This window comes from Coregonus lavaretus (genome assembly GCF_964263955.1).
Source record: "Coregonus lavaretus genome assembly, contig: HAP1_SCAFFOLD_8074, whole genome shotgun sequence".
Lineage (NCBI taxonomy): Eukaryota > Metazoa > Chordata > Actinopteri > Salmoniformes > Salmonidae > Coregonus > Coregonus lavaretus.
This window is the reverse complement of record NW_028157472.1, coordinates 2336-21239: the sequence shown is the minus strand read 5'-3', so window position 1 is coordinate 21239 and position 18904 is coordinate 2336. Positions and strand designations below refer to the sequence as shown.

At 45.6% G+C, this 18904-nt stretch overlaps 1 protein-coding gene across 1 annotated transcript; it reads right to left on the bottom strand.

The window, feature by feature from the left end:
- Positions 1 to 666: 666 nt before the first annotated feature.
- On the bottom strand, positions 667 to 14730 carry LOC311125403 (roundabout homolog 1-like; the record flags this gene model as incomplete). Its single annotated transcript, XM_084199447.1, has 4 exons — positions 667 to 868; positions 4750 to 4921; positions 11744 to 11865; positions 14538 to 14730. Coding segments are annotated over 4 exons (689 nt in total), but the record flags the coding sequence as incomplete, so codon positions are not given.
- Positions 14731 to 18904: the final 4174 nt, after the last annotated feature.

Sequence of the window (18904 nt, the reverse complement as noted above, 5' to 3'; positions counted from 1 at the left end):
TAATTCAAACTTGAGAAATGTTAGTTTCTCCTTGATTCATGTTCATCATAGCAAGTTGTTCTGTCTTTCCAGACACATTCAGATGGGAACTGTTAACAGAAACTGGTGGGACCGGAAGATGCACTTCAATAAAATAACTACACACACAAAAACGCCCTTGCAGGATCAGAGAGAGTGAAATATAAAAAGACATCTCTGCAGGAGACAGCTACATTTTTCAGCTGCAGATGTTCAAGGGCTTTTAACTTTCTCAAAGTACCAGGGACCATTTTCAGACGGTAGACCTCACCTCAAGTCAAACGATACAGCATGATGCAAGACTTTCATGTGAGAGGAGGGATTACTGAGGGGATGGAGGGATTCCTGAGGGGATGGAGGGATTGCTGAGGGGATGTGATACAGTAACTGGAGTTTCTAAGGATAAGTGAATTCAAACTGAGAGCGGCTTAATTGAGAGCTCATATGAGAGTCCATACAGGGATGGAGTAGGAGTAGGAGTCACACAATGACCCTTAACCACTGATACAAGATCAGCTATTCTTCATCCTATTAACTGTTACATTTAGGGTTTGGGAATAGAGTAACCTGATCCTAGATCAGTGCTTGAGGACGCTTTGAGCTAGTGATTCCAGTGTGCTGACATTAAGTGAGGCTTGTTGTACTGACCCTTGCGGATGCCTGCGTAGGTAGTACTGAGGCCACTCCTCTTCTTGCGCTGTCGGTACAGCCAGATACTGAACACCATGAGAATGATCAACAGGCTGCTCTATCCCCGCTATGAAGGCCGGCTGCTTCACCACGTCACTGATCTGCTGGGACAGAGTGTTCTCTGGGTCCACCACACCCTCCGTCACATGCCCTGATGAGTCTAGAGGGGGGAGAGAGGAGAGGGGGAGAGAGGATAGGATCGGAGAGGGGTGAAAGAGGGGTTGAGGGAAGGAGGTAAAAGAGGGGGCAAGAATAGGAAAGGGTTAGAGCAAACAGAGGGGGGAGAGAAGGGGGAGGAGAGGGGTACAGGGTGAGGAGATGAGAGGAGAGGAGAGGAGAGGAGAGGAGAGGAGAGGAGAGGAGAGGAGAGGAGAGGAGAGGAGAGGAGAGGAGAGGAGAGGAGAGGAGAGGAGAGGAGAGGAGAGGAGAGGAGAGGAGAGGAGAGGAGAGGAGAGGAGAGGACAGGAGAGGAGAGGAGAGGAGAGGAGAGGAGAGGAGTACAGGGTGAGGAGATGAGAGGAGAGGGGTACAGGGTGAGATGAGTAGAGACGGGCACAGGGTGAGGAGATGAGAGGAGACGGGTACAGGGTGAGGAGATGAGAAGAGAGGGGTGAGAAGGTGAGGGGGTGATGGAAGAGGAAAGGGAGAGTGATAGAATGGGGAGATAAAGTGAGAGAGGGGACAGTAAGAGATGGTGAAGACGTAAAGAAGGGATTAGGAGTAATGAAAGGAGACGGTCAGGAATGTCAGAGGGCCAGAGCAGGTCGAGTGTCAGAGGAGGTGGAAAGTACACAGGAAAGAGCAAGGGAGGAGAAAGTAGGGGAGGACATGGGAAGTAGTAAAGAGGAGAGAGAGAGAGAGAGAGAGAGAGAGAGAGAGAGAGAGAGAGAGAGAGAGAGAGAGAGAGAGAGAGAGAGAGAGAGAGAGAGAGAGAGAGAGAGAGAGAGAGAGAGAGAGAGAAGAAAGGGCATGTTATTCTAAAACATAAAACTTCAAACCGAGTGGAAAAGCCTGAAACGGGGAATGACTTTGAAGGAGGGGGTAGAAAAAGCTAAATGATGTCAGGTAAGGGCATAAATATGAACATACTCTTTTCTTCTGACACACAAAAGACTTCTTTCATCTTTGCAGGTGAGTGTAAGTCTGGGCCTGGGCAGTGGAGCTGTAGAGATGGAGCGCTCTCTCTCCATTATAAAAGGCTTTCAGAACTGATCCCAGTCAACAATGGCAGGTGAACAGACAAAAGGTTTTAACCCAGGAGATTTAAACATAATCTATTTGTATCAGAGTTGAACCAGGAAGCACACTACAGGAATGTTCCACACATCCAGGACGACATAAATAAGTATAATCACATACTGAGCAACATTCTATTAGTTATTACTATACCAAATGAGATCACAATAGTACTAATAAAAACATAGTACAACTCATTAGCACACTGTGGCACTTTAATGTGTAACTTGGGTATGTATTTCTGTTAGCTGTTGCTACTGTTCTACTCCTCAAAATGAACTGTCACAACTAGCGATCACACAACAAAGGCCTGTTTTCTTCATCTGTCTAGTCTCTCTGTGTTTCTCTCCCATGCCTCACATGAAAGAGCGCTCAGTTGTCCCCCCTAAGAAATGTCTTCATGTTCAACTGCCTTTCTAACTTTCTTAATCTCCTTTTTTCCTCTCTCTTGTTTCATGTTGCAACCACTTTTATATTTACAGACTCACTCAGCAAGAGGCAAACTGGTCTCCCAAAGTTCCAGTGTTGCTACCCCTACCCATATCTCTCTCTCTCTCTCTCTTCTCTCCTCCACCACTACTATGTGTATTTCATGCCTGTTTCTGTGAGGAGGGAAGCAGAGTACCAATGTGACTAAACAGTCCTCAGGGACTTTACAGGTATCTGGGCTGCTATGCCATGACGCAAACAAGCCCATAGTGTGACAAATGCATTAGGGTGAAGCGTTGGTCCCGCAGGGGCGTTTTTCCACTCCAGCGTTGGAACATGGCAACAGGCGCCACTGGAAGCCCTCAAGTGAGAGAAATTGTATCAGTCACAGCTTCCTGCTTCTCCATGCCCATCCCAGGCCACTTTATCACACACAGACACACAGCTGTCCCTCTGTCAAGCACCCAGCACCGCTGTTTCATGTTGTTATCATTCATTCCCTCTTTACCGTGAGCAGATTTGTGGCAGCTCAGATCTGGGGAGTATTCTAACAGAGTATCTTAAATAGCCTGGGCTATAAGATTGAAGACTGAATTAGATTCATCCCAGGTAGCTATAATGCATCCTGTGTAAGGACGTAAAGGCATGACTGACTGACGTGCCAGGTATCAGCAGTACTGTACTGTACATAGTGTACACGTGCACTGTAGCTGGTCTTGACACTCCACATGACATATGGAGAGAGAGGGGATTTGTCAGAAAAATAACTTGCTACATTGGATCTCCAATATTGTGATCTTGACAGGTAAGTTACTAAAGGGTTAATAAAAACATGCCATCTCAAAACACACATTTGTGCTAGAGTTCATGGTTTATTGCTCTTGTTAAGCACTAAAACATTGCCTCCTTGACTGGAGAACAGAATGGAGCAGAGCAGAGCAGAGCAGGGCAGAACAGAGCAGAACAGAGAAGGGCAGAACAGAGCAGAACAGAGCAGAACATAACAGAGCAGGGCAGAACAGAGCAGAACAGAGCAGGGCAGAGCAAAGCAGAGCAAAGCAGAGCAGGGCAGAACAGAACAGAACAGAACAGGGCAGAGCAGGGCAGAGCAGGGCAGAGCAGGGCAGAGCAGAACAGAGCAGAACAGAGCAGGGCAGAGCAGAGCAGAACATAGCAGGGCAGGGCAGGGCAGGGTAGGGCAGAACAGAACAGAACAGAGCAGGGCAGGGCAGAGCAAAGCAGAGCAGAACAGAGCAGAACAGAGCAGGGCAGAACAGGGCAGAACAGAGCAGAGCAGAACAAAGCAGAACAGAGCAGAGCAGGGCAGAACAGAGCAGAACAGAGCAGGGCAGAGCAGGGCAGAACAGAGCAGAGCAGGGTGGGGCAGAGCAGAGCATAACAGAGCAGAGCAGAGCAGAGCAGAGCAGAACAGAGCAGAACAGAACAGAGCAGAGCAGAGCAGAGCAGAGGCAGAGCAAAACAGAACAGAACAGAGCAGAACAGAGCAGGGCAGAGCAGAACAGAGCAGGGCAGAACAGAGCAGAACAGAGCAGAACAGAGCAGGGCAGAGCAGAATAGAACAGAGCAGGGCAGAGCAGGGCAGAACAGAGCAAGGTGGGGCAGAGCAGAACAGAACAGAACAGAGCAGACAGAGCAGAACAGAACAGAACAGAGCAGAACAGAGCAGAACAGAGCAGAACAGAGCAGAACAGAACAGAACAGAGCAGAACAGAACAGAAAAGAACAGAGCAGAGCAGGGAGGGGTAGCCAAGCTACAGGCACTGCACTGCTGCCAAGCATGAATAACGTTTTATCACAATGTCAGTCAGGTGAAAACCATTGAGGCTGTACACTGACAGAGTGGTAAACACGGTATTAAGATAGATTAACATTATGAGGGTCACTGTCAGTCATGCTCATCAAGCATTGTGTATGAGGGCTGACGTGGCTATAATTGGTATGTTATTCATTTCAACTACACATCTAACCACTGTTATAGACCATGAACAGGAGAGAAGACAGGGGCACCAAGGAATTGAGTTCTTTGCAACATTGTAAAACGATGACATAATACTCCTTTAACATTAATATGACAACTGTAAACGTGGATTAATAAACCCTTCAGACTGAGATTAAAGGGAAGTCAGTACTACAAAATGTCCATTGACTATTTGCCAGCCATTGCGGTTAAAGAAGGTGGGGAAGTTATTAGGCAGTAAGCCTTGGAATCCATGCTGTATGGAGTTAACAAGTGAGGGACACATAGTAGAAGGACATATCCCTCCACTTCCTCCTCTTCCACCCAAGGGAAAATAATGTTATTTGAACCTTCTGCTGGGTGCAGAGAAATGCAGGCCAGAGTTCTCCTCCACTCACCTATCTGGAAGAAGGTGACTTCAGACTTGACCCCTGGGCCTGCCCCAGTGCTGGCTGCGACCTCCACACTGTAACGGATCCCTGGAGCCAGGCTGGGGATCAGCAAGGAGAAGGTAGAGCCGTCCACCGTACGGTTGATATGGTACCTGCTCTCATTCCCCAAACACCAGATCTGACAGGACAGAGAGAGAGCGATGAGACATTATAACAGTGTCTGATGATGGTGTCACATGTAAGGCAGGTTAGCTACTGCTGGTTGATGCTAATGTATAATTTCAGTCAGTATTAGCTGTGGTAGCCATAACATGATCCCCCTGTCTGAGTGAGTGTAACCTAACCCCATGAAAAGCAAAGTGTGGATCAGTAATCACCTCCATTACCCTATTGCAGCAGCAGCAGCTCAGGGCTGTCAGTCACTCACAGGGAGGAGAGAGGGCTCTCTCAGGCTAACTCAATCAAGGGTCACAAAGAGCTTCATACATTCACCTCAGCATGAGGCCTGCTAACCCCAAAATCCTGAACCTGGCTAACCCCAACATCCTGAACCTGGCTAACCCAAACATCCTGAACCTGGCTAACCCCAACATCCTGAACCTGGCTAACCCCAACATCCTGAACCTGGCTAATTCCAACATCCTGAACATGGCTAACCCAAACATCCTGAACCTGGCCGCCTCTGCTTTCTTTACCCCCACCACCTCCCATACGTTAAAGGCCCTCACACACGGACCTGCTTGTGCGTGTGGTGGGGGGGAGGGGGTGGGGGGTGGTAGTGTTAGAAAGCCCCAGAAACCTGTGTGGCTGCTTGAGGAGTAGCGGTGGGAAGAAGTGCCACTAGGGACCAGACGCAGTAATGACCAAGGAACGCTCCCCGCACCGGATTTAACAACCATGAAATTACTCTAAACCCTATCGGCAGAAAACATTTACCTGGAAAATTAACAGTGGCTTAACTTTTAAACGGACTGTGCTGAGTCTCCCCCTCCAACACTAACCTACATTCCCTGTGACAAAAAAAAACACACTTTCCAATTAAAGTGGCAGTACTCACACAGCATGTTAATGAGGAGTGTGCTGGCCAAAGAAAGGGGGCTACACAAAGAGAATACTTGTGAGTGAACACAGAGAGAACGGATTGGAGGAGAGGGCAGAGAGAGGAATGCTATGGCTGAACTACTAAATTAGGCTGACCTGGACCAAAGAGATGGAGTGGAGTAGCCCTTTCCTGCAGTCAATGACCAAAAGTGCCCTCTTCGGCCTCATGGGTGGAATGTTATTAATATTTTTCGAAATTTTATATTTTTCTATTATTTTTTTTTAACAACAAAAATATGGTGTTTTCTATGTCAACCAGTTTTGTTATCTTTCAGTCTTCCATGATGTACAGTGGGGAAAAGTCAGCCACCAATTGTGCAAGTTCTCCCACTTAAAAAGATGAGAGAGGCCTGTAATTTTCATCATAGGTACACGTCAACTATGACAGACAAAATGAGAAAAAAAAATCCAGAAAATCACATTGTAGGATTTTTAATGAATTTATTTGCAAATTATTGTGGAAAATAAGTATTTGGTCAATAAAAAAAGTTTCTCAATACTTTGTTATATACCCTTTGTTGGCAATGACACTGGTCAAACGTTTTCTGTAAGTCTTCACAAGGTTTTCACACACTGTTGCTGGTATTTTGGCACATTCCTCCATGCAGATCTCCTCTAGAGCAGTGATGATTTGGGGCTGTCGCTGGGCAACACGGACTTTCAACTCCCTCCAAAGATTTTCTATGGGGTTGAGATCTGGAGACTGGCTAGGCCACTCCAGGACCTTGAAATGCTTCTTACGAAGCCACTCCTTCGTTGCCCGGGCGGTGTGTTTGGGATCATTGTCATGCTGAAAGACCCAGCCACGTTTCATCATCAATGCCCTTGCTGATGGAAGGAGGTTTTCACTCAAAATCTCATGAATGGCCCCATTCATTCTTTCCTTTACACGGATCAGTCGTCCTGGTCCCTTTGCAGAAAAACAGCCCCAAAGCATGATGTTTCCACCCCCATGCTTCACAGTAGGTATGGTGTTCTTTGGATGCAACTCAGCATTCTTAGTCCTCCAAACACGACGAGTAAATTTTTTACCCAAAAGTTCTATTTTGGTTTCATCTGACCATATGACATTCTCCCAATCCTCTTCTGGATCATCCAAATGCACTCTAGCAAACTTCAGACGGGCCTGGACATGTACTGGCTTAAGCAGGGGGACACGTCTGGCACTGCAGGATTTTAGTCCCTGGCGGCGTAGTGTGTTACTGATGGTAGGCTTTGTTACTTTGGTCCCAGCTCTCTGCAGGTCATTCACTAGGTCCCCCCGTGTGGTTCTGGGATTTTTGCTCACCGTTCTTGTGATCATTTTGACCCCACGGGGTGAGATCTTGCGTGGAGCCCCAGATCGAGGGAGATTATCAGTGGTCTTGTATGTCTTCCATTTCCTAATAATTGCTCCCACAGTTGATTTCTTCAAACCAAGCTGCTTACCTATTGCAGATTCAGTCTTCCCAGCCTGGTGCAGGTCTACAATTTTGTTTCTGGTGTCCTTTGACAGCTCTTTGGTCTTGGCCATAGTGGAGTTTGGAGTGTGACTGTTTGAGGTTGTGGACAGGTGTATTTTATACTGATAACAAGTTCAAACAGGTGCCATTAATACAGGTAACGAGTGGAGGACAGAGGAGCCTCTTAAAGAAGAAGTTACAGGTCTGTGAGACCCAGAAATCTTGCTTGTTTGTAGGTGACCAAATACTTATTTTCCACCATAATTTGCAAATAAATTCATTAAAAATCCTACAAATGTGATTTTCTGGATTTTTTTCTCTCAATTTGTCTGTCATAGTTGACGTGTACCTATGATGAAAATTACAGGCCTCTCTCATCTTTTTAAGTGGGAGAACTTGCGAATATTGGTGGCTGACTAAATACTTTCCCCCCCCACTGTATATAATGTGTAATATTGGGATAGTACAGGTGTATACTTTTGTTTCAAAGTAGATTTGACTACCAAGAATCACTCTGTAGGACCCTGATTTAGCCCACTACAGTGAAAGATTAAACCCACTCACAAGCTTTGCTCTAGATTGTAGATTGTAGAAGGATATTTATCTAGATTTTAAGCCTGCAGTCCTCTCATAATTTGCTTTATTAATCAGCAGGATGCATATACAATGTATTGTACAGTGTATGGCTATAATGTATGCCTATAATGTATGCCTATAATGTATGGATACAATGAATGGCTATAATGTATGGCTATAATGTATGCCTATAATGTATGGATACAATGTATGGCTATAACTTATACCTATAATATATGGATGTAATGTATGTGTTACGGATATACAGTGGGGAGAACAAGTATTTGATACACTGCCGATTTTGCAGGTTTTCCTACTTACAAAGCATGTAGAGGTCTGTAATTTTATCATAGGTACACTTCAACTGTGAGAGACGGAATCTAAAACAAAAATCCAGAAAATCACATTGTATGATTTTTAAGAAATTAATTTGCATTTTATTGCATGACATAAGTATTTGATCACCTACCAACCAGTAAGAATTCCGGCTCGCACAGACCTGTTAGTTTTTCTTTAAGAAGCCCTCCTGTTCTCCACTCATTACCTGTATTAACTGCTCCTGTTTGAACTTGTTACCTGTATAAAAGACACCTGTCCACACACTCAATCAAACAGACTCCAACCTCTCCACAATGGCCAAGACCAGAGAGCTGTGTAAGGACATCAGGGATAAAATTGTAGACCTGCACAAGATTGGGATGGGCTACGGGACAATAGGCAAGCAGCTTGGTGAGAAGGCAACAACTGTTGGCGCAATTATTAGAAAATGGAAGAAGTTCAAGATGACGGTCAATCACCCTCGGTCTGGGGCTCCATGCAAGATCTCAACTCGTGGGGCATCAATGATCAGGAGGAAGGTGAGGGATCAGCCCAGAACTACGCGGCAGGACCTGGTCAATGACCTGAAGAGAGCTGGGACCACAGTCTCAAAGAAAACCATTAGTAACACATTACGCCGTCATAGATTAAAATCCTGCAGCGCACTCAAGGTCCCCCTGCTCAAGCCAGCGCATGTCCAGGCCCGTCTGAAGTTTGCCAATGACCATCTGGATGATCCAGAGGAGGAATGGGAGAAGGTCATGTGGTCTGATGAACAAAAATAGAGCTTTTTGGTCTAAACTCCACTCACCGTGTTTGGAGGAAGAAGAAGGATGAGTACAACCCCAAGAACACCATCCCAACCGTGAAGCATGGAGGTGGAAACATCATTCTTTGGGGATGCTTTTCTGCAAAGGGGACAGGACGACTGCACCGTATTGAGGGGAGGATGGATGGGGCCATGTATCGCGAGATCTTGGCCAACAACCTCTTTCCCTCAGTAAGAGCATTGAAGATGGGTCGTAGCTGGGTCTTCCAGCATGACAACGACCCGAAACACACAGCCAGGGCAACTAAGGAGTGGCTCCGTAAGAAGCATCTCAAGGTCCTGGAGTGGCCTAGCCAATCTCCAGACCTGAACCCAATTGAAAATCTTTGGAGGGAGCTGAAAGTCCGTATTGCCCAGCGACAGCCCCGAAACCTGAAGGATCTGGAGAAGGTCTGTATGGAGGAGTGGGCGAAAATCCCTGCTGCAGTGTGTGCAAACCTGGTCAAGACCTACAGGAAACGTATGACCTCTGTAATTGCAAACAAAGGTTTCTGTACCAAATATTAAGTTCTGCTTTTCTGATGTATCAAATACTTATGTCATGCAATAAAATGCAAATTAATTACTTAAAAATCATACAATGTGATTTTCTGGATTTTTGTTTTAGATTCCATCTCCCACAGTTGAAGTGTACCTATGATAAAAATTATAGACCTCTACATGCTTTGTAAGTAGGAAAACCTGCAAAATCGGCAGTGTATCAAATACTTGTTCTCCCCACTGTAGGTATCCTGTATGTGTATTTGTTTTTCCTCTTCTTCAGCCCTAATCACAGGTGTCCCTTGTTTTCCTGATTGGTGGTCGTTGGGGTGTCCCACCTGTCCGACATCCGTTCGTCTGCTGATTGCTGAGGTGGACCAATCAGTGGACATTCCTCCATATTGCACCACCTGTTTCTGGTTTTACATTACCATATAAAATCCCCTGGTTGTGTTTTCTGACAGAGACTCTTTTTCTTTGTGAGTATGGATACTGTGGTGTCTTGTTTTTGTGTACTCACTCGTTTGCTGTCTAGTCCATATTGGACCTATGTTGTTTGTTTGTGCCTGGGAAAAGGGGGGTTTAGCAAGTCGCCCTTGGGCATACACTACCCGTAGGAAAACCTTGTCTAGACCTGAGCGGACCACCCACTGTATTTTTGTATGGTTAGCAGTAAGCTTAGCGGTTCTTGAGGCAGGCAAGATCAGTTTAGTTTTTTTTAACTTTATTGTTTAATTCCTTGGGTCCAGCTCAGCCCCTTTTCCACAAACTGTTTACTGTGTGTTTATAATAAACATTTTGTGTTTGACGGTAGCATATGGTTGTTGATGTATTTTGTTCTCACTGTTCCTTGTCAATATTCTAATTTGCATGAGTTATGTTACGGGTCTCTTTTCCATCCACTCTAGACTTTTAAAGTCACGGGGTTCGTAACAGTATGGCTATAATGTATGGCTATAATTTATGCCTATAATGTATGGATGTAATGTATGGGTATAATGTATGGCTATCATATATGGATACAATATTTGGATATAATGTATGTGTATAATGTAAGGCTGTAATGTATGGCTAAAATGTATGGCTGGTATAATGTGTGACTATAATGTGTGACTATAATGTGTGACTATAATGTGTGGCTATAATATGTGGCTATAATGTATGGCTATAATGTATGGCTATAATGTGTGGCTATAATGTATGGCTATAATGTATGGCTGTATAGATAAAACATCAGGTAGTCTAGACCTTGGGTAGACTACTACTGAATAATCCACGAAGGCCCTCAAAATCATATCTGGACCTCGAAGCCAGCCACTGGGCACACAATGGTTGAATCAATGTTGTTTCCACATTATTTCAATTAAGTTACGTTGAATCAACCTGGAATAAACGTTGAAATGACCAAACATTGAAATGACCCCCCCCCCCCCCCCCTGCACTAAGGAATAGAGTGGTCCTCTGTAGCTCAATTGGTAGAGCATAGCGCTTGTAACGCCAGGGTAGTGGGTTCGATCCCCGGGACCACCCATACGTAAAAATGTATGCACACATGACTGTAAGTCGCTTTGGATAAAAGCGTCTGCTAAATGGCATATAATATAATTATTATTATTAGAGAGCCTCTGAGGACAACTCAGACATTGTGTACATCTATCTAGTCCAGCAGATGGCACTGTTTCACAATCATTTCCAATCACCGCCACACATTAACATCCTACTGTCTCTTCCACCTCTGAGATCACTAGGCACAGAGGAAGATGAGAACCTCTACCCATGTATCATTACCTTACAGTCTGTCTCTCCTTTGTCTCACTCTGTGCTACAAATATCTACATGTTGTTACAGTAGATATACCCTACAGAGCAGAGGAAATATCTACATGTTGTTACAGTAGATATACCCTACCTATGTTGTTACAGTAGATATACCCTACAGACCAGAGGAAATATCTACATGTTGTTACAGTAGGTATACCCTACAGACCAGAGGAAATATCTACATGTTGTTACAGTAGATATACCCTACAGACCAGAGGAAATATCTACATGTTGTTACAGTAGGTATACCCTACAGACCAGAGGAAATAACTACATGTTGTTACAGTAGATATACCCTACAGACCAGAGGCCAGGGGTTTTGTCTCAAATGACACCCTATTGCCTACATAGTAGTACACTACCTTAGTACACTACCTTTGACCACACTCAAGAGTATGTATGGGTAATGTGGGAGTCCCTGCCAGTGTTCTCACCTTGTACTGCTGGACCACCCCGTTCTGCTCCTCCTCTGGAGGCGGTTGCCAGGAGACCACAATGGCGGTCCCATTGTCCGCGCTCTCTGTGACGGTAACCCCACGAGGGGCTGCACTGGGAGCTGGGGACAGACACACAGACACAACAATACGTGTTAATATAATACACCCATCAACAGCAACACACACACTGTCTGCTCTCTCCTCACACCTACAGCGCTCATAAATGGATCCTATTCAGAAGAGAACAGAAGTCGAAATGACAGTCACAGTTGGACTCTATTCTCTATTCACTACAGTGGCTTGCGAAAGTATTCAGCCCCCTTGGCATTTTTCCTATTTTGTTGACTTACAACCTGGAAGTAAAATAGATTTTTTTGGGGTTTGCATCATTTGATTTACACAACATGCCTACCACTTTGAAGATGCAAAATATGTTTTATTGTGAAACAAAAAAACACAAAACTTGAGCATGCATTAATATTCACCCCTCCAAAGTCAATACTTTGTAGAGCCACCTTTTGCAGCAATTACAGATGCAAGTCTCTTGGGGTTTGTCTCTATAAGCTTGGCACATCTAGCCACTGGGATTATTGCCCATTCTTCAAGGCAAAACTGCTCCAGCTCCTTCAAGTTGGATGGTTTCCGCTAGTGTACAGCAATCTTTAAGTCATACATTTACATTTTGCATTTTAGCAGACGCTCTTATCCAGAGTGACTTACAGTTAGTGAGTGCATACATTTTCATACTGGCCCCCCGTGGGAAATGAACCCACAACCCTGACGTTGCAAGCTCCATGCTCTACAAACTGAGCTACAGGTCTGGGCTTTGACTAGGCCATTCCAAGACATTTAAATGTTTCCCCTTAAACCACTCAAGTGTTGCTTTAGCAGTATGCTTAGGGTCATTGTCCTGCTGGAAGGTGAACCTCCGTCCCAGTCTCAAATCTCTGGAAGACTGAAACAGGTTTCCGTCAAGAATTTCCCTGTATTTAGCGCCATCCATCATTCCTTCAATTCTGACCAGTTTCCCAGTCCCTGCCGATGAAAAACATCCCCACAGCATGATGATGCCACCACCATCCTTCACTGTGGAGATGGTGTTCTCGGGGTGATGAGATCTGTTGGGTTTGCGCCAGACATAGCATTTTCCTTGAAGGCCAAAAAGCAAAATTTTAGTCTCATCTGACCAGAGTACCGTCTTCCATATATTTGGGGAGTCTCCCACATGCCTTTTGGCGAACACCAAATGTGTTTGCTTATTTTTTTATTTAAGCAATGGCTTTTTTCAGGCCACTCTTCTGTAAAGCCCAGCTCTGTGGAGTGTACGGCTTAAAGTGGTCCTATGGACAGATACTCCAATCTCCGCTGTGGAGCTTTGCAGCTCCTTCAGGGTTATCTTTGGTCTCTTTGTTGCCTCTTTGATTAATGCCCTCCTTGCCTTGTCTGTGAGTTTTGGTGGGCGGCCCTCTCTTGGCAGGTTTGTTGTGGTGCCATATTCTTTCAATTTTTTAATAATGGATTTAATGATGCCCGTGGGATGTTCAAAGTTTCTGATATTTTTTTTATAACCCAACCCTGATCTGTACTTCTCCACAACTTTGTCCCTGGCCTGTTTGGAGAGCTCCTTGGTCTTCATGGTGCCGCTTGCTTGGTGGTGCCCCTTGCTTAGTGGTGTTGCAGACTCTGGGGCCTTTCAGAACAGGTGTATATATACTGAGATCATGTGACACTTAGATTGCACACAGGTGGACTTTATTTAACAAATTATGTGACTTCTGAAGGTAATTGGTTGCACCATAACTTATTTAGGGGCTTCATAGCAAAGGGGGTGAATACATATGCACGCACCACTTTTCCGTTATTTATTTTTTAGAATTTTTTGAAGCAAGTTATTTTTTTAATTTCACTTCACCAATTTGGACTTTTTTGTGCATGTCCATTACATGAAATCCAAATAAAAATCTATTTAATTTACAGGTTGTAATGCAACAAAATAGGAAAAACACCAAGGGGGATTAATATTTTTGCAAGGCTATGACTATTTTTCTTTGTTCAGAGAAAGTGTTTTCAGGGGGGGGGGGGGGGGGGAATAAAATTGCAGTTTATTCAAACAAAGAGAATTCTGATTGCAATGTTTACGCCTGTGTGTTCTGTGATGATTCTACCCTGATGAGTATAATTAAAGTTAATTAATTATGACAACATACAACATAGCACTCTTAATCTCGTTCCGATTGACTGTAATGAAATCAGGCATTCCTGCTCACGGGAGTGAGGCCATCGTGTTTGAACTCCGAAAACAATTAGCAACACAATTAGCAACAAAGCATTGCTGAATACAAAAGGGAGGAATGAAAACACACACCCACACACATTTTGGCTAACAGTCTTTTTTTCAGTCAGCTCCTCTCTCATTCATTCCTTAACTTCTCACGACACTTCTGTCTTTCATATGGCCTATATGAGCTCTGGGTTGCACCCAAACCCTGGAAGATTTCCGTAACCACACAACCATACCCTTTGAACAATTAGCACAGCACTTATTTGAACGTAGTATTTGGGTTCATCATCCTCTGGGTTTCACAGGACTTTTTCAAACAGTACAACATCTGCCCTAACACACAGAAAACACCACATAAAATAATATAATCCTTTACTCTCTACACACGCTTGGAACAGCTGTTGTTCTCACACACATGAATAGTCACGGACAAACTCTGTGCACACACACACACACACACACACACACACACACACACACACACACACACACACAGACATGTCCACCCACCTTCCTCCAGAGTCTTGGCTATCTTGACCTCACTGTCTGTTCCCTGGAACTCGTTGAAGAAGGGGCGAACTTTGAACTCGTAGGTGACTCCCTTCCTGAGCTGGGGCACCACAGTGCTGTCCTCCCCTGGGGTTCTCACCTCAAACACAGCCCAGTCACTCCTCTGCTGCCCCTCTGGAGAGGCCCTGTACATCACTTTATAACCCTGGATGTACTGAGACTGCTGCTCCACCTAGTGGCCAGGGGAGATAACAACACACACACATGGTCAGCTTGACTCTATTTAGGCACTCAGAGTGACTCTACAGTGGAAAGTCTCTCAGCATCGTTCTGGAACACATTATTAATAGACATCTCAGTTGTAGCTGTAGTCCAGTGTAACTAATGTGGCTGTCCCTGGCTGGCTGGCTGGCTGGCTGGCTGGCTGGCTGGCTGGCTGGTGGACAGGCGGGGACCGGAGTGCTAACTCATCACATGGCCATCCACCTATCCGTCCATCCATCTATCCATCCATCCCTCCGTCTGTGTGTCGGCCAGTGGAGCGGATCCATTTGGAGCGGCAGCGATGTGTGGAAACCGCAGCGCACCATGAGGTCATAGCCCAGAGGTTCCTGAGAGTCTGGTCCTGGTTAGAGGGGGCTAGAACAGGGTACCCAGAACAGCCTGGCCCATCTCTTCCTGACTTACTGGGAATGTACTGGGTTCTTTAGTCTAGGATCAGGGGGACAGTGGAGCCTCTCATACAGACTGACTCACACCAGGGGACAGGACAGGCTGAGGGTACAGAGAGAGTCTTGATGACAGAGATCATATCATTTAATAGAGCATTGGTAAAGGTGGATCTTGATTTAGAGAGGCTCTGTATAGAGTCAGTCATGGCTGATGGCATGTTTTAGTGAACTTCAGATCATCTATTCATACAGTATGCCTCTACTGTATGTGTGAATTCTACAATACAACTTATTGGTGTGAACTAGAATGGTACTGTACTGCACTGTACTGTAGTGTACTGTACTATCAAATGAGGTCTCTGTGAAAGGTAGGCAGTACTTTTTTTGATCCCTCTCCTATAATATGTGCTGTCGGCTCAGGTGGTCTTCATTAGGCTCAGAACTGTGCAACTGTTAAGTAGAACCACATAAGAGCAACATTACAGCCCAGAAACTCTGCCATGAGAGTCCATTTAACCCCACAAAACCTACCAAACCATGGCCATGTAAAGAGTGCATGTAAATACAATGCACAGTTCTTAGTGACTCCTGGTGGGAAAGTCTAGTTGAGTTGGTTTCTCCTGGAGCATTCCAGTCTGACAAGGTAACAGGGAGACGGGCTGTCAGACAGGGTAAGTGGGAGACAGGCTGCCAGACATGGTACTAGGTAACAGGGAGCCAGACAGGGTAACAGGGAGCCAGACAGGGTAACAGGGTAACAGGGAGTTAGATAGGGTAACAGGGAGTTAGATAGGGTAACAGGGAGTTAGATAGGGTAACAGGGAGTTAGATAGGGTAACAGGGAGCCAAACAGGGTAACTAGGTAACAGGGGGCCAGACAGGGTAACTAGGTAACAGGGAGCCAATCAGGGTAACTAGGTAACAGGGAGCCAGACAGGGTAACTAGGTAACAGGGAGCCAGACAGGGTAACAGGGTAACAGGGAGCCAAACAGGGTAACTAGGTAACAGGGAGCCAGACAAGGTAACTAGGTAACAGGGAGCCAGACAGGGTAACTAGGTAACAGGGAGCCAAACAGGATAACTAGGCAGTGGTGCTCAGAAAGAGTCTTGGATCAATATTGGCATGTCAGTATCCTTTTCCCATTTCCCATTCATCACTCGTTATGGTACCTAGTTATCCCTGGGAATGTAGGGGTTGGTCCAATTACCCCAAGAGTAGTAGCAGCCTATACTATATGAATAAGAAGCCAGTTTATAGAATACAGTATGTCTAGTGAGGTGTACAGTTATACTGTCCTTCTATTCAGCCCAACAGAACCTAGAATAGATAGACATGGAGCCAGTGGAATCATGGTAGCCAGGCAGTGTTTAATATGATATCCACTATCTCACAGCATAGAGGTCCTAACACCTCTCCAAGCTGCCCTTTAACCTCTACCTCTCCTTTATTCTCCTCTTTTCTCCTCCTCCTCCTCCCCCTCTCCTCCCACATCTGCAATCCATTTCAGCCTGAGAGCACTAGTTGGCCGCCTCTTCCTTCTCACTTGTTTTAACAGCAGTCAAGTGTTTTCAATCTGTGAGGGCACAGGCTGGCACGCTTTGCTGCTGGGTGGCTTATGGCAGTGGACTGTGTGTTGTGGAGTGTTGTGAGTGGCCTGCTGTGGGTTGGTTTAGCTCTGACTGAAGACAGGCAAAAAGACAGGCAGACAGACAGGCAGACAGACAGGCAGACAGGTCCTATAGCAGCAGTGCTGGCCAGTGTGACTGGCCCTGACCAGATGGACACTTAGAGAGTTTTGACAGGGTTCCAGTCTGTTCTCTCTCTCCGCAGTGCAGTGTCCGTCCTCTACAGGACGCTATGATGTTAGCACATTAGCACTGCTGGGTGGCCAAACAAATCGACCGTGAGCACAGAGCGCTCCAGACCTAGCCACTCCCCATGGTGACTTTGGAGCGAATGATAAAAATGATGCATTTCTGTTTTAAAATATATGCTAAAACATGCAAAGTACACAATAGGTATTAAAATAATATATAAACCATATACATACATGAGTTTACAAGAGGCACTCATTGGGAATGTAATCCCTAAAGCCCTGTTTTGAAGCAGAGAGAACCACTTACCGTCCACTGCACTCTGACGGAGGAGGAGGAGAGGATGGTGGGGTTGTGAAGGTGGATGACCACCTCTCCTAACTCCCTCTGGATCTGACGGTGATCCACTCCCTGACTGGTTGGGGGGATATCTGCACACACACACACGATAAATACATGTCCAGTAGGAACAGCAGAGGGTTCAGACAGGGACAAGGTCCAGACAGGGACAAGGTCCAGACAGGGACAAGGGTCCAGACAGGGACAAGGGTCCAGACAGGGACCTACTTTAAAGCGGCCCATTTCAAGGCATTAAGAGAGAGCAGAGACCCACCTTGTGTTTTGACAGTATCAGTGATGGGGCTCGGGTCACTCAGGCCGTAGGCATTAGCAGCTCGGACCAGGAAGAGGTAGACAGCACTGGCCTTCAGGCCCTTCAATACATACAACTCAGTCTTCACATGTTCTGCCAGGGTCTGCCAGCTGCTGCCTGAAGCATGACTAGGAGAGAAGGCAGAACAAATCAGGTTTAAAGTTCATACACACACTCAGACCGTAGGCGTTGTAGATATGTGGTAGTAGAGTAGTGGCCTGGGGGCACACAGTTAACGGGTTGTGAAATCTGTTGTGAAATATAATGTAATGTTTTTACAATTCTATATAACTGCCTTAATTTAGCTGGAACCCAGGAAGAGTATATGCTGCCTTGGCAGGATCTAATGGGGATCCATAATAAATACAAATACACTGTGACATCACTTTATTTATTTTGGTCACAAGCGACCTCCTATGTCCTCTGCTCTTACCTGAAGGCCTCTATGATGTAGGATGTGGGGGTGGCTCCTGTGAGGTTGGGCTTCCAGGACAAGGTGACAGAGGTGCGGGTGACGTCAGTGACCTCAGGTTTGAAGGGGGCACTGGGTATCAGGTTGGGGTCAGTGGGTCTGGCCGGCTGCACTGGAACACCAAACTCTGAACATGGGGAGGGAGGAAAGGGGATCATGAGACATGACTGTTTTCAAAAAATCTAAATGAATACTTTATCAGTAATGCCAGACTATGGAATGCATACCAAGCGCATTCACACAAACACCTTCACATGCACACTCCCTGTGGTGGTGGCAAGATTGTGACATTCCAACTAAAAAAGCAATTACAGACTGAATGTAATTAATTCAATGTCTTATGGAGTGAAACCACAGTGACAGCAACAGCAGGCAGTAGCCCAGTGGCTTACCTTGAACCTCCAGGTAGGCCTTCCACGAGGCCTCGCCACTGGGAGTGGAGGCGATGCATGTGTACATGCCTGTGTCACCCAGCTGATAGACAGAAGAAAGGAGGACAGGAAATAGAGGGGAGAGAGGGACTAGATTAGTGATTGCTCTGGGTTAAAATGCAAATTACAAGGTACTGTCTGAACATCAGTGGAATTGGACTAAAATAGTCCTCCCCAACCCCTCTCTCCCTCTCTCTCTCTCTCTCTCTCACCCTCTCTCTCACCCCCCCCCCCCCCCCCCCCCGACAGGTAACACAGCCCATCCAACTCCTTAATAATACATTAAAACCTCATCACAAAACGAATAGCTATAGCTATACTAAAG